The sequence below is a fragment of the Indicator indicator genome, chromosome Z (genome assembly GCF_027791375.1).
Source record: "Indicator indicator isolate 239-I01 chromosome Z, UM_Iind_1.1, whole genome shotgun sequence".
Classification (NCBI taxonomy): domain Eukaryota; kingdom Metazoa; phylum Chordata; class Aves; order Piciformes; family Indicatoridae; genus Indicator; species Indicator indicator.
Genome location: NC_072053.1, coordinates 21,357,930 through 21,375,405, shown reverse-complemented (window position 1 = coordinate 21,375,405; position 17,476 = coordinate 21,357,930). Strand labels below are relative to the sequence as shown.

At 36.6% G+C, this 17,476-nt stretch overlaps 1 protein-coding gene across 1 annotated transcript in view; it reads right to left on the bottom strand.

Moving 5' to 3' along the window:
- Positions 1 to 17,476, bottom strand: part of WDR70 (WD repeat domain 70) — a 133,250-nt gene that overhangs the window by 89,334 nt on the left and 26,440 nt on the right. Inside the window, exons 6-8 of the mRNA XM_054397660.1 lie at positions 7,176 to 7,235; positions 3,609 to 3,742; positions 325 to 478 (exon numbers count right to left, since the gene is read on the bottom strand). Coding sequence (XP_054253635.1) covers positions 325 to 478; positions 3,609 to 3,742; positions 7,176 to 7,235 — 348 coding nt within the window. The remainder of the gene's footprint in view (positions 1 to 324; positions 479 to 3,608; positions 3,743 to 7,175; positions 7,236 to 17,476) is intronic.

The window sequence follows — 17,476 nt, the reverse complement described above, 5'->3', positions numbered from 1 at the left end:
TTGGTTTGTTCGATAAGGGCATCAGGGAAACTGTTGTAGCATCACAGAAACACTATTTAAAAGAGACATGTCGAGTTAACCTAAGTCAGTCTCCCACTCAAAGCCAGATTATAGACATCACCCTATCAGGTCAGCTCTGATTTTGATTAGCTGGGTCTTGAAAACATCCATGGAAGAAGGTTCCTCAACTTCCAGCATGTATCAACACAGGATTATTGCATCCTATAGACAGGTCATCCTTACTGAACTCCAGGAGGTTTCTCCTTTACAGCAAAAATACTATACTATCAAGTCTTCTGGTGTTTAATTAATTTCTGACTTTACCTTTGTGTTTGTCATATCCACTATGTACTGGTCTCCTTTTATGCATTCCATTACTGGGAAGCCATCTCTGTCAAGAACTTTCGCCTGAGAGTTACCGGATACAACGAGAATAACGTCTCCTGTGCTGCTATACTGTAAAGATTTGATTTGGTGACTGGAAAAAAAAAGAAAGAAAGAAAATGTTCAAATTAACTTCAGTTTCTGTAACGCTACGCTAAACCAAGACTGTCAATGGTGACAAAATACATTGCAGCAATAGACCCATACACAGTACTATACCAAAAAGGTGGGAAAAATAAAAAAAAAAACTGATATTAGTGGATTAAAACTTTTTATTCTTTTGTGTACTGGTGTCTGCATGTCACATTCCTTCTTAAATCATGCAACACCAGAATCAATATTATTTACAAAGTTGGAATTTAAAATATTAATTTCTGGCAAATATATCTCCAAGTGAAAAATATGTGTCAGATTCAACTATTCAGGGCTGAAATTTTTTTTTCAACTTCTCAAGCACATCATGTGAACTTACAGTGAACTTACAAATTACTATAAAAGGGTGTGGTAGTGCTACAGAAAACTCCACTGTACATTGTGCACAAGCAAATTAGCCATATGTCAGCATTTGTGCTTCTTTTTACAGGGGCAGGGCTACAGCTTCATCAGAATCTTAACTAAAGTTAAATATACCATCAACCCTAGAAACATGACAGTAGATAACAATCTCCATAGTCTACTATGTCTTAGCTGATTGCTCATTTGCTGTAAAGGTTTTCTTACATATGTCTTCTATCGATTACTAAAACCTGGGACAGAAATCATGGAATACCACCAAGACAACAAAAAATTATTAACTGTAAGTCAGAAGATGGCTGATAAGTGAGAAGTTTATTTCTAGCTTCAGCATCTTCTCTCAACATTCTGCTTTATGAACCGTGCTAACAGAGGTTGCTACATATGAAGCAGAAATATCCCTTTGATGCCCAACCTGGCTATGTTCTACAATAAGGATAGTAAAGAATGCAAAAGGCAGTCCAACCACTCCACCTCTGCCAGAATTTGCATTCTGGTACATTTACAAAATATGCACATTAACACTACTTTATATTAATGCTCACTCCTCAAATTAAGGACTGGAATGCGTTTGTCAGATTCTGATTCCCACAGCATTCAAACTGACCACTCATAAGAGAATCTTTCTTTTGGTGAAGAACATAAAGTTACTCGAACTTGAATGTACATGGTTAAGAAAACTATTTCTTAACATAATTTCACATCAGTAAAATTAACACTCAGATGATGAATAGCACTGACTATGCAACTTGGAACAGTAATTTAAAGTTCCATGTCTTATATGGTAGCAACTTCATGACTGTAGCTCAGCAGTAGCTACTGTTAAATCTGTCCATAAACTGTGATTTACTATACAAAATACATAAAACATTGTAGTAAGTATTTTTAAAGGTCAGTGTTGATCATTATAATGTAAACTAAGCTTAAGTTTCTTATTCAGAAAATGTTTGGCAAAACTGATTGCAACATTATGACTCCTATTATGTAATACAGACTGGCAGCCAAATTGGCCCATATATCACAAACTTGGAATTTTAGGAGAGAGGAGACACTCAAATCTGGGAGTTTCTGAAACAGATCACAGGCCATGGCTGAAAAAGCATCCTTAAGAGCAAAAATGGATACTTGCTAAGAACAGGGCAATGAAGGCTATCTGCATAAAGCTCAGCAGAAACACTGAAAAAAATTAAAAAGAAACCCACAAGAGAAGTCCAGAATACTCTCCACAGGCAGCTAGTGTACAGAGAATCCATTGGATTCAGCTTCAGAACAATGAATATACCTTAGAAATTAAAAAGTTTTCCTCAGACATATTACTGAGTGTTCTTGACTTATCATAGGATTTGTACAAAGCTCAAAATATTCCTGAGCCTCACCTGAGTCCTACATGCTGGATGAAGTTTTTATCTAGTTATATTTCTCTCATACTAATGCTGGAATTGTCGAAAGAAAATAGCCAACACACCTTCAAAGCACAGACTTATGTTTTGCACTTTTCTTTGTTGAAATGTAGGAAGTAAAAATAAACATTTAAAAACTACATTAAAACATTTTTTCATTTGATGTATGCCTCATGGATGAAGTGGATTTGGCCACTGATGATCAAACAGCTTGCGCTGGAGTAGAATCTGATTTCTGAGACAAACCAGCATGTGCAAAGGTCCATATAGTCTTCTGAGAACTCTTTTTTTTTTTTTTTTTTGACACTGAAGAATGAAATTGAAGCTAATGAAGTTAATACTGTTAACATGTTACTGTTCATAAATTGAACAATACAGCCTCACTGCCTCTTTGTAGGTCTTTATCAGTTTGTTTCAACAAACTTTATCTTACTTTTTTTTAACAAGGTAGAATACCTGATTTTACAGTAGCTAGCACAACAGAAACGTAACTCATATTCCACCAAAGCAGTTACTTTTAAAAAAATATTCTGAGAGAAAACATTTCCACAATCTTTACGTAAAGGAAAAAAACAGCACCTTTGTGATTGTGCAGCTAGAGTTTTAAAACCTTGTCCAAAAACTGGTTCTATAAACAAAACAATTGCAAAGCCCCAGAAGTTACTGCTTTTCAGATGTTTGTTGGAGTATGACCAAGAGTGAGGCTCTACAGAGTGAAGCTCTGCAGTGGCTCATGTTCAGCCTACTGGTTGACAGTAGGCTGAACATGAGCCAGCAGTGTGCCCAGATGGCCAAGAAGGCCAACGGCACCCTGGCCTGTATCAGGAATAATGTGACCAGCAAGAACAGGGAAGTCATTCTGCCCCTGTACTCAGCACTGGTGAAAATTAGATACTGACAGTCTCAAAAATACCAGCAGCACTTAGAGAGGCTCACCACAAAGAGGTCAACTTATTAATTTTCTTCTCTTCAATAATTTTATATAAGGAGAGTACATTTGGAAAGAGTATTCTATTATTTCAGTTACAGCTATGAAAGTTTGAAATGGTTCAAAATCGATTTGCTGATATACTATTGATTTCATCTGCAAATTTACCCTCAGCTTTTTAAAAGGAGAAAATATGCAAGTTGTCAGAAAAAGCATGAACAGACATAAGCAGGCAAGTTCTTAGGCCATATTCAATTTACCACTTAAAGTACAGTGGGATACAAAAGCCCCTTAAACAAGCTATCTTACAAGGCTTATACGCACTCTAATAGGAGCTTAACATAGGTTAAGTTTTAGGTGAAAAATGCAGTCTTCATGCCTACCATTCACAAGGCTGGAGTGACCGAAAAGCTTGGAGAGATGCATCCATTCCAGCAAAATCCCAAAATTTAACGTCATAGTCATATCCCCCAGTTATCAAACGGGCACCTGAGGGATCCAACCCCAAAGCAGAAACCTATTAAAAAAAAAAAAAACAAAACAACAAACCATCTAAATTAAAATGATTAATCAAAACTACACACAACCTGCAATGTTCAAATGTCTGAAAACGTTTTTGTAGGAAGATAAAACTCATATGGCGTTTATGTTTATTGTAAGGTTTTAACCCTTAGAATATAATTTAACCTCTATTAGGCAGACCATAAGTAAAATCTAGACATTGGACCATTGGAGAAATATCTAGATGAGTGATCACATACATGTAAGATAATCAATAGATTCAGAAACTCTTTCACAACAAGTGGGACAGTCTCTAGCTCAAGAAATTAAATTAGCAATAAGTTAAGTTCTGCAAAATGCTTGGAAATGGATTTGAAGAGAGGAGCCAGAAAATTCTGGAGGGAAAAAATTTGAAGAGCTTTCAGACTGAACAGAAAATCGTGTGTGGAAAAGAACAACCAAAGAACAACAACAAACTGTATACACAATAAAGAATGAATAAGCCTGAGTAGAATCACCTGAGAATAAAAATTACAATAACTTTCATATAGAATGCTTCTTTGTATGTATCTTCTTTACATGTACACATGAAAATACCTGTATACATGACAGTCACTATGATTTAATGCAGACACACAGAAGTACCACTAAAAAAAACCTGTCTCAAAGATGTATCAGCTTCAGTATATACACTGTGTTATGGAGACTTTTCAAACTTTATGTAAACTGTTGAATAGTTCCCACACAAAACACTTCAAAAAATGGATTTTAGCAGGAGATATTCCATTTTCCATGCCCAGCTAATAAGCAACTTGCAGAAATAATGTTTAAATAGAAACACCAGTTATGAATGGAATTTATTTTTTAAGTTTAAAACAGACAATTTGTTTTGTTAAATCTATTTGTTAAATTTTTCATCTATGAAATAGTACAAGCTTTTGACTTACCTTTTTTCCAATTTCATCTAGAAAACGTTGAGGTAGTCATTCCTTATTCTATCAAAGACTCATTTCCTGTCATCTTCTTAAGGCTCACACTGCTCATGCTTGTACCTGACTGTATTTCAAACATATAGAACTATCGTATAGCCAACTATTTGAAAAAATTAGTTTCACAAAACCAAGCTGTTGCAGAAATAATGCTGCTGGTCACAACGCACCTTGACTCCTTCTTAATCTAACTGTCCTGTTTTATTTTAGAAACATTCACTTGCACAAATCTTTATCTTTTAGAGAAGGTCTACAAACCCATTCTTCTAAAGAATGCAAAGCAGCATTGGATGTTCTAATTCAGTGCTCTCAAAAAAAAAAAAAATCTAATTTACAGAGCTATTAGAGATTGAACATTTTTCTTTTTACTTCCCTGAATCATTTTGATGTCCTGTTTTGTGCTATGCCTATGAATTAACTGAAGTCCACTTAGTGATAATGTCACTGTGATATATTTCATTTTCAAATGAAACAGATGCAGCCTCTTACATGTTTCAAAAAAACAAAAAAAAAAAAGGCAGCCTCTTTCACCATTTAAATGCAAATTTTGAACCTCATTCATTTTATTCATGATTTCCAATGGAGCCAGGCTCTTCTGAGTAATGTCCAATGATTAGTCAAGTGACAACAGGTGCAAGCTGGGGCATAGGAGGTTCCATGTGCACATAAGAAAAAACTTTCACTATGAAGGTGACAGAGAAGTGCAACAGGCTGCACAGAGGTGGTGGAATCTCTTTCTCTGGAGACATTCAAAACCTGCCCGGATGCTTTGCTCTGTGACCTACTCTACATGATTCTGCTCTGGCAGAGGGATATGGACGACATCGTCTTTTGAGGTCGCTTCCAACCCCTAACATTCTGTGATTCTTGAACACCTCCAGGGACGGCAATTCCACCACCTCCCTGAGCAGCTTGTTCTGATGCCTCATCATTCTTTCAGTAAAGAAATTTTTCCTAATATCCAATCTAAACTTCCCCTGGCACAATTTAAACCCATTTCCTCTTGTCCCATCACTAGTTACTTAGGACAAGAGACCAACACCAGCTGCACTACAACCTCCTTTCACATAGTTGTATAAAGCAGTAAGATCTCCCCTTAGCCTTCTCCAGACTAAACAATCCCAGTTTGCTCAGCTGCTCTCTGTATGGCATGCCCTCCAAATGCCTCACCAGCCTCATTGCTCTTCTCTAGACACACTCCAGGACCTCAATGTCTCTCCTATACTGTGGTGCCCACAATTGAATACAGGCCTCAAGCTGTGGCCTCACCAGAGCTGAATACAGCTGAATACAGGGCATGATCACTTCACTGCTCCTGCTGGAAACACTGTTCTTGATACAGGCCAGGATGCTATTGCCCCTCCTGGCCTTAATTAAAAAATTAATTAAAGCTTCAAATACCAAATTAATATATTTTAAATAATAAGCACATTAACTGATTTTGCTGAATGTTCAATTTTTATGTGCATGATTAATTACGTAAGTAGAAAATTAATCCATGAATTCTCCATTACTGTATTTTTAAGGAAACTACACATTTCCTTAGACTACTTGAAACAATTATTCTTTTTTTCCCCCTCTTCTCCAAATAAATTCTCAGAATTGCCATGAGTGAGAGCTTTATTAAGTAGACAAAAGTGCTTTGACATACATATAATAACAGAAGAAAGTCTAGTATTATTTTCTCATTGAACTCTATGTCATTGCCCAAATTCAGGAGAATAAACAGCAGCAGCATCTTCTTTTTATGACCAAAGAATATGAGCAAGGTATTTGGGAACAGATTCAGGGCTATTCATGGCCAGAAAACAAATTCCATTCTAAAACAGAATATAGATCAATCAGCACATAAAAGCAGTTGAGGTAGGGTTAGAAGATGAGACTAGCCATAGGTAAGATTTTCAGAACAAAGAAATAATAGCTCTAAGTCAGATAATGGTTCCTTAAAAGAAAGTAGAGGACCAATATCAGAAGTGAAACCTGGAAAAGATGTAGTCAAGGACAAGATGAGGGATTCAAGAAATTGAGAATGGTATATAAAAGACACTTGAAATAATCAAGTTGATGGAAGTCTATATTCAAGTGAATCTCAGAAACTTCAGCAATATTACTCTCTTTGCAATCCAAGACCAATCAAGCAAGGTCTAGATTATAAAGGTCCAGATTAGGAAGGTCTAGTCTAGAACAGGAACTCTTAACCACTTCAGAATCTATGTGAGAATAAGGAAGAAGAAAATGACACTACAATTGAATCAAATAGAGACATATTTGGATTATTACAAGGAAGTCAGGAGGTAGTCTAAAACACATTTTCAATTACCATAAGAGTTAGACTAAAATATCAAACTAAGAAAAATAATTATCATCTTGAATTTTAGTTGATAATAATTATTTCTTAACTTATTTCACACTGTCTCAGATCTGGAAAAACAAGAAGTGATATAACTGTATTACACTTACTGTTTTTGTCCCGTGTTGGAGCGTAATTTCATGAGAATCTGGGATTTTCTTTACAGGGTTCTGGAAAAAAACAACCAACCATAAACATCTGAAAGTGGTGCTATGATAAAAACCTCAATATTTCAATATATACATAAAACCAAGTAAAGTTTCCCTCATGCCAGCTATAACGTTAAGAGGAGAAAGTAGGGGGAAATCATTAACTAGTGAAAGACTCCAATTTTTACCCCAACAAATATGACGAATAACTATTAAAAAAATGTAAGAGTATCTCGTTAAAGAACAAAACCAGGAAAAGCTTTCCTGTTTAGAAACACCTCGCATTCTTTTTGGCTATTGCTAACATCTAACAATCTTGAATTTTTATTTAGCCAATACATCATTATTAATGTCTTTTTAAAAGAAAGTGACTACAAAAAGACCTATAAAATTACTGAAAAAATATAACTTCATTACAAGAGCTAAGTTATCTACGTGTTTTATTACAATTATGGACTGGCTTCCAATTTCCACTTATGCCATTATCTCCAGCCCTCATGGGTCTTTGTAGGATGATAGCTATCTTCCTATAGGTCTTCGTAACTAAGGCACTTCTAAGGCATCCATAACATAGCAAATGTAATTCAGGGGATTCCATTTAACAGCAACATACAGACTGAAGGCAATTAAAAGTTTAAAATATCTAACATATCACACAAACACCTGCAACATAAATAGGAAAACGGCTAATTTACCACAGGGAAAATACTCAAGTAATTGCAAGGTTTTACAAAGGCAATTTGAATAATTATTCTCAAAATGCTCCTTTGCCTGGTATCATTTAAGTTTCCCAAAATATTTTGATGCCTGAGATCTTTGTTATAATTTTCTGTGGCCTAAGTCAAATTTCAAAATAATATTTAAGTGTTCTTTATAATATACATTGTGTATTTCTTATCCATCTCTGTCAGTTCCTCTTATTTATGTTTGCCACAGGAAGTCTCTGTAGCATCAGGCTGATTTACTTTTTACTCATTTTACCCTGCAGTTCCATCAGCTTTAAGTCTTCAATACAACTGAAACTTTTATTATCTGTAGTTTAGCCAAACCTACCCTTCTTCCAATTTCTTGCTACTAACAACAGCTTTGATTCTCAAAAAACCTGTATGATTTTTTTTTCCTTTTCAGACGCATAGAGAGAGAGAGATAACACAGAAGACAACTCATGCCTTTTGTTTTCACATATGCACATCTTCAACAATCACAAACGTTTGAAGCGGAGCTCGAGTATTAGCATGGAAATCATATTTGCATCGAAACAAAAAGGAATTTCTGGGATCGTGGTCCATACTAAGTCTGAAAAGGTATGCATCAGATCTGCCTGGGATTGAGTTAATTTTCCCTGTAGCAGCCCTCATAGCGCTGTACGTTGTATTGAAAGAAAGGTGTTGATAACACAACCGTGTTTTGGTTACTGCTAAGAAGTGGCACAGCATCAAGGCTGTCTTTCTGACATTACCCCTCACCAGCAGGCTGGGCTTAGGCAGTATGGTGGGAGGGGACATAGCTAGGACAGCTAACCCAAAATAAGGAAAGGAATATTCCATACTACACAACATCTTCTCAGAAAGAAGGGTGGGGGCATTTGTTGCTAGTCTTCTGGAGCAACCACTACATGTACTCAATCCCCAATTGCCTGGAAGTGCTGGATGTCACTTGCTGATGGGATGTAGAGAATGAACCTTTTGTTCTCTTTTGCTTCCACGCATGGCCTTTACTTTTTCTTTACGCTGCCTTTATCTCAAACCACCAGGGTTTTCCCATCTTTTCTTTTCCCCTGTTCTGCTGAGGAAGTGAATGATAGAGCAGCTTGGTGGGCAAGCTGGCATCCCAATCAAGGTCAACTCACTACATGGTTAACAGTAAAGGTTTAAACATGACCATTGAGAAAAGCAGAGCCCACATGGCACTAAGAGACACTTCCACCAACTCAGTGGTTCATAAGCTCAGAAGTAGGTTTAATTCAGCATTCCCAGGTTTTGTTGAAACAGAACAGTGAATACAGTGCAACTGAAAGCTTACTGTTCATTTGACACTAAAAACCCTAACATAAGATTATAAAACTGAGCTTTCTGCGCCACCTCATCACCTGCACCATAAATTGGTAGTTGTTGTTCTTAAGACGTGAAAAACCTGCTCAGCAGACACTGCCTGTACTTGCTATCTAAGCATATTCCATAAAAATGGAAGTGTGAAAAGAAAACAAAGAGCTTCCAAGATTCACACTGTTATCACCCACAGCAAAAGATGTACTACTTCTCTGACAAAAAGGCTTTTGTGGAAATCATTGCTTGCAGAAGGAGAAACAGCATTTTGATCATTCTCCTCTTAATCACTGCTAGATGGCTTGTTTTGTATTCCAATCTACTTACTGGAATACTATATAGTTAACTGCTCATTACATACAACTTGCTAGGACAAACTTTGTTAATTTTAACTGCCATCTCCTCCAAGTGACAACAATCAGATCCCTTTTATAATGTGAATAATGAACCACTCTCATAAAAACATTTTTGCTTTACAGTGCTCTCATGCTGAACACTGTTCTGACTAGTTGTCTTTACGTGAGAATAGCAGATAGGAACACATTCTGTCACGTGATAAATCAAACAGCCTGAGTCTTCAAGTCAGACATCTGGCAAGTGCTAGTGGTGCTACACTCTGCCGTGTCCAAGGGATGCCTGACAGTTAAAGTAACTGTTTAGACTGTTCAAAACAAAAAATTAAGATAACAACGTCCAGAAAAATATCTTGGCATAACATCTTCATATAAGCCAAACACTACAAAGAACAAGGTGGCTTATTCTGTTTTAGTTAACTATGAACTTCCTGTATGACTGAGAATGCTCCACATATCGCTAACCTGCGTTAACAAATGCCTATATGAACACAGAAAAATCAGATGTAACTAAAACTTTTACAGTTACTACACTCCAAAGACCAAAGAATGCCACCAATTTCTTTTTCCACACTCTCAAAAGGAAATGCGGTTAATACATTTTATACTGATTTGAACATCAAGATCCCATATATATTGCAAAATCACTCTAAGTTTAAAAAAAGCTAAAAGGTAGAGTACTGTACTTGCAGGTCTTCCAGCTGTTAAGTTTACAAAATTGGTTTTAATACTTCAATAAAACTGTTCTGAAAAATTTGTAAGGTGATTAAAATTACAAGAGATTAAAACTTTACGGGATTTTTTAAAATTTCCTTGGTGTCTTATCACGAAAAGATTCTCTTTGAGCAGAAACAAAGGAAAACGGCTTTGATCTTGATGCGTCTCCTAATATTTTTACAAATAGGCTCAATTCCCTGTCTTACATGATTAACATATGCTGATATGTGAAATACTGTATCTAGGAGTTCACGTTTGTTGCGGCTTGCAGATTCCTGTATAAAAGGTGTCTCTTTTGCAGGTCCAAGAATTCTCTCTTGAAGCATCAGCTGAAACACAACCCAAATGCTCTGCTTTTCAGGGGAATAAGAGAAGTTCACCGGACTTCACAAGAAGACACCTGCACAACCTCCCTGCACTGTAGCTAAGTTCAGAGCCACAAACTTGCAGATTTTCCCTTCTACTTCACATATAACTTTGATAGATACTATATGCGGGTAAGTGAATAAAATCAAGAGACCATTAGAGTGATGATGGACAAGAGAATCTTGTTCCATTGTTCAATATCGAGTCTGAAACACTATTAGAAGATAAAGGGCTGTGGAAGGGAGTATTTCACAAATCTGGAAGAAAACATGCCTCATTCCTTTTTTCAGACTAGAAAAATATTTTAAGTTGTTATGGTTTAACCTGAAAGTTGAAGATAGTAGCAAGAGCCCAAATACATTTTTGCTGTCCTTTTTTAACTCATTTTGCAAACACACACACACTGATACTCATGTCTTGTTCCAGAAGTTACTCTCCATGCACAGATTAAAACCTTATTACTTGTGAAATGAGCAGGTTTTTCAAGACACAATTTTTTGTTAGTTTCCTCCATAACTTAGGCATTTATTTGCTGTTTAATACTAAGGTTGCATAAGTGTACACTCAGGAGAAAGGAGTACAAAAAAATCACAGTGTGAGAGATGAGTAAGATTCTGGTTTACAGCAATAGAAAAACAGAAACATTTTTGGGTTTATAGGAGTATAATATCCACAAACTTGCATGCAGAAGGAAGTATCCAGATTAGAAATAACTTTTCATCAACTTTTAATTTCCTCTTTTTTAGGCATTAGAGTTGACAGATGCATTCTGATGTAAACTTGGCATGTTATTAAACTCAGTTTGGCCCAGATTTATAGAGTATAAATATGGAAAACATTTACTTCAGCTTTCCTATATAGCCTTCAAATGGAGACATACAACTCTAAGGAAAAGAATCAATGTACCAAAACACTGAATCATCTGGAGAGCTGTCCTCTTTGTGATTTATTCAGGGAGTGCAAGGCAACTAAATTTCTAATATAGTTGCCTTGATTAGCTTGGATTCATGAGGGCCTACGTGTGCAGCATATTAGCTAAAATTCTGGCCTGAGAAAGATGAAACAAAATAATACGGAAAACAAGAGTACGCTTGCAAATTTACAGAAGCAATGGAAGAACCCTACAAAATGCTATCTCTCCCAGGGATCCTTTAATTTGAGTAGCACTTAAAACAACACAGAACTTAGGTCTTGAATTTTAAGCACGGAAAGACTAAGGGTAAGTTATTCTTTAGTCAGTTTAAATGCATGTCTCCAGGGTGCGTTCAAGAACTAAGGAGGTGCTCAAGTAGATGAACTTCCTCTCACATGCCTACAAGACATAAATTTATTTGTTCAGTATGGAAATGGTACTGTGGCTAGCTTCTCTCAACATCGTCTAATTCACAGCCTCATGAAACTTCTTATTATGATCTGACCCAGAGTGTTTTGTCAGGTTTAAATAGCAAGGGAAAAGATCTTAGATTAAAATTTCATTCCAACATATGACTGCATAAAAATAATACATTTGTAATGTTATTACAAATCAGATACAACTTATTTTATTATATGATGGGTCAAACAGTAATTCAGAGACTGTTCCCAGACACAAGTTAACACAAACTAAATCTCCTCTTCCATTTCATCTTACCTATTGGAATGTCCAATTCTGACAAGACTAATGGCTTAACAACTCAGATAAAGTATTGCAGTTAAGAGTATCAGCAAATAACTTCACAAATAGCTTTTTTAGTTATAAGCATCGTAGATCTGAAGTACAACAAAATGTCTTCCTGGTCTGTCTCCTCGGAGATTCTTTTAGATTTCACTATTTTTTCACCTAGGTTCTAAAATGGCATACAGATAATGTCTAAATTTATAACAAGCTCTTGATGTATGAAATCATAGATTGTATTAATATTTATGATCTCGAAACTATTTTCACAATATATACTAGAGAAATTCCATTAAATCTTTTCTACAGCAAGTTCTAATCACTGATAAAACTGGTTTAAATCTGAAGTTGCCTATGGTTGTTCAAGTTTCCTTTGCAGTTTCTGGGAGACTGACTGACTTAAGCTGAGTGATCTGGCACTTACTTCAGACATGCTACTATTTACCTATTTAACTTTTATTATCTCTGTTTCATGTATGTATAAATACTTCATATTTGGTAGAATAATCTGCACAACTGACAGGTAACACCCACATTCAGTCAAGACAGTTTAACTACAGCAGTAAAATACACAAAATTACCTACCTACCATGTTAAGAATGAAAAAAAAAATCCTAAACCTAGCATTTTCAGACAGACATACCCTTTAGAGCTGATTAGAATATTCCATTTTAACATAAAGGAATACTTCTATTTACTCTGATACAGTAAAACAGCACACAAAAAGCACAGATCATCTGACAACGACAAGCAACAAAACAAACATTCAACTAACATCTTTTCCCTGAAAGGATTGTTCAGCATGGCAGGTAACCACAGTATAGTTTAACTCTCAAATCAGAAAGGCCAAATAATTATGAACCTTCAGCTCTGGAGTTTAAGTGCCAAACATTCATTTCAGAAGCAAACAGGCCTCACTGAGGCATTGTAATAGAAGGTTCTATTATTAGGTTGTGGGTACTACAGTCCACATATAAAGACAGTTAAACAATTCAAGCACAGATCTAAGAATTTCCAGCACAGCAATTCAAATTGGAAATAAAGGTGCTGCGATCTGTGGTTTCCCACAAATGGGATTCTGTGACAGATTATCTGGGTACTCACAACTTGCTCCTTTGCCCACTATCTTCCCAGATACTGTGACTATAATTTGAGTTGCCCTTGGCTCGGAGAGGGCTAGGGGCCTCTCTCTCTCCCTTGTGTGCTCCATCACTGGGCTGTAGCCTTTCTGTGGCTCTTCTGGGATTCAGTTCTCTTGGAGCTTTCCCCTTTCTGCCTTGGTCCAGGTGCAAGGCCTGGATGCAGTCGTTGCCTGTTAGGACAGACTCTGCACCTGCTATTCGGGCAGCATTTGGCTCTTGTCTCCTTTGTGGTAAGAACAAGACGCAGGTGTAGTTGGCCTGCTAGGGCAGGCCCTTCAGCTGCTACTCCAGCAGCATTTGGCTCTTGTTGCTTGCTGGGTGAGAACAAGACAAGTTGCCTTACTTCTGTTGCCCTTTGGTAACAGAGAAACCTGATAATTTGACCTATAGGATGGGGCATATCCAACATGGCCAGGGGCACACACAGTTCACAGCTGTGTCACAAAGTTGATTACATGTGGTACGTGTTTATCTGGACCCCAGGAAGTGTCCAGGTTTGCACACCTACAGCTGCTTACAAGGTTAATTACACATGCCAACAAAAACAAACAAGCAAACAAACAGAAAAATTGATGTTCGGTACTTGGCAGTGCTGTCCAAAATGGACATGGATGTTATTACACATGAAATAAAACATGTTCTTCCTCTTGTCAAAAAAAACCCCTGATATTCACTTTAAGACTTCTGGTGATCATGTTACCATAGAACTTCATAAGAATCAAAGTGAGACTAGTAAGAACCTCTACAAAACCAACCTCATTAGTGAGCCATCTCTTAAATTATACGTATTAATGGCCAAAGTTAAACACAATGCACCATTGGTGCAGAGGAGTCCTTGACCTTTAACTTTGTGTAATTTATTTCATTCCTGCATACTCTAGTTCCCTTACCTGAAAAATCTGAACGTATAAAGTAAGTAATCCGCAAGGTTTTTGTTCAGCAGTGTTGGTGAAGTTCTTCAAACTCCACCATGATCCTGTTATTCTTAGCAAACACACTATAGTCAACAAAACTAAACAATCACATCTCTAGAGACTGAGCTGTCCATACACTATACTTTTCAACAGTTCTTCAACTCTTATTGTAAAAACATGTTCACTCAAATGTTTACTGCAGGATCTTAGGAGAGACACAAATTTATGCATATAATCACACCCAGTGACAAATATTCCACTTTTGTATACTAACTTGCTCATCAAACCGGGAGGGAGAAGTGTGTTTGAATGTCATGAGTTACTCATGAAAAGGGGGGTAGGGGTTAAAAATTACAGCATGTCTAAGTTACTACAGGAAGGAAGGACAATTTCCTATCTCGTTCCCACAGCTGGTTTGAATTCTATTACTGTTTCGATTACTAATTCTCCCTTGCTACCCATAAATTACCTTCAAAACATTAACATTTAAGCTGTCTTCTAGCAGCACAATTTTATGTAATGTGACATAAGAATAAATTGCAATGTGACTTTAACTATACATCTGGAAAGAGGAAAAGATACACTTATATTGTACACATGAGCTCCATGCTTGCAAGAAACACACATTTCTCCATACAGCACTTACATATATTCCATTAACTAAAGCTTATGTCAGAAAAAGGTAATGCATTACAGCCAGATGATGTATCCCGTAACATTAAAACATTCTAATAACCAATGACATTATAAAAACATTTCAAAATGTACAGGGCAAATGCTAAGCACTAAGTTAAAAATGACAGCCAGTGTGACTTGGTTTTGGTTGTAATCTCAAATCTCACCATTTCTAAAAGTTGCGCCCCAAACTTATGTTACTTGCTTATCTTCTCTCCATTTATGTATCTCTTACTGTAGTATTCATAAAAGTTGAGACCTCCTCCAGCACCCTGTGTCAAAAATAGCTATTTCTGCAAGTGTGATGCAGTCTGAAAATTAAAAATTATTACAATTAAACCTGACAAGACACACAACAACTAAACAGAGCTGTTGATTTCTGTTTAGCAATTGAACAGCCATTATTCAGTATTGCTCAGCTGTGGACTGCACAGGAACAAATAAACACATTTATTCATGTGGAACAAAGCCCACAGCTCAAATCCAACACATCTTATAGTCATTCCGTCATTCCTCAAGCAATCTGAGGTATATAAGCATACAGAAGCAATGTCTTAACTTTTTAACCCACACTAACATAAAGATCCATCCTCTTGACAATACAAAGTTTAGCTGTATACATGGAGAAAGATAAAAATTCAAGATCATCATACCTTACTGAAATGCTTAATTTCACAGACATTTACTGACATTGTCAAGACCTTGTATATTTTCCTTACTCCCTGGCTGTTTGAAAATGTAAAGTACTAGATACATCCTACAAGATCTGGTTTTTTGTATTATTCAATGAGTTTCTTGGTATTCTGTACAGGGAGCTGCAACTGATACTCCATAGCATATAAAGATTACTTGAGTTACCAGAAAAGGTATTTTTTTTTAATAGAATGTAAAATATAATGTATACTACAAGAGATAAGCTACAGATGTCATCTGCCTAGATATCTGTAAAGCCTTTGACACAGACTCCACACAAACATCATCCTATCTAAATTGGAGAGCCATGGATTTGATGGGTGGACTGTTTGGTGGATGAGGCATTGATTGGATGGTTGCACCTGAGGATAGTAGTCAATGCCACAGTGCCTGTGTGGAGACTAGCATCAAGTGGTGTCCCTCAAGCGTCCATATTCAGACCAGTGCTGTTTATCCTCATCAATGAACACACCCTCAGCAAGTTTGCAGATGACACCAAGCTATGCAGTGCTATTTACATGCCTGAGGAAGGGATGTCATTCAGAGGGGCTGGGACAGGCTTGACACAATGAGCCCAGGTGAATTTCATGAGCTTGTAGCAGTACTCCAGTAGCTAAAGGAGGCCTGCAAGAAAGCTGGAGAGGGACTTTGTAAAAAGTCACGTAGTGATAGTACATGGGATAATGGCTTTAAACTAAAAGAAGGTAGATTTAGACTTGATATGATAAATTTTTTATGGTGAAGGTAGTGGAACACTCAAAGAGGTTTCTCAGAGAGACTGCAGATGCCTTCCACCCACAGAAACGTTCAAGATCTGGCTCTGAGCAATTCTATTTGAAGATGTCTACTCATGGCAGGGGATATGTCACAATTTGAAGTATCTTAAGTCCCTTCCAAGCTCATTTACAAAACAAAGTAAAAACAAACAAACATTATTAAACAAAATAAATAAAATCAAAGAAGTCCTGCATATAATACCTATGCTACAACTGAAATCTTGCAATTGTTCAGAGAAAAGATGTGTGGTGTTTTGTATCTCCTGGCTGACTGATTGGTGAAATTATCAAGGAATGCACTATTTCCATAAATCAGCAAGCTCAAAAAAACCCTCCAGCAGTTCTTCCCTTGTAACAAGCAAGTGCTAAAACATAGGTCTAAGCTGCTATTCCATGAAAAGAGAAACGAAAGTATAAAAGAAGCCAAAAATGATGAGAGAAGCATACAGCTTATAAACACACATTGGCTTTCCACAGGAAAAGCTGAAGTGGTGGAAAGGAATGTATAACCCATAAAATAATCTGACTCAAATGCAAAATTTTTCTCAGATTTGTTCAAATTCCCTGCTATGGACACTTTCCAGACAACTAGTAAGGAAGCCAAAACAAGGATTCCAAATTTTGCAGTTTGCTGGGTTTGGGTAGAATTTAACTCCCATTTCTAGAATTTGTTCTGCTGGCCTGAATTCTTCACATTAACCTCATGTTTGATAACCTCATTGGAGATGTGATCTACAAAATTATATAGTTTAGTTTTGAAACTAATGCAATCTCAGGTAACAGTACTGCTGTCCTAGGTTTGACCATTTCCCAGACCTTTTAACAATATACATTTCACATCCAAGGAGCATGCTAAGGTGGCAAAAAATGGACCTAAAAGTGGCATTCTCGTCTTCAGTGAGAGAAACCAGCTCACTCTTCTAAAAA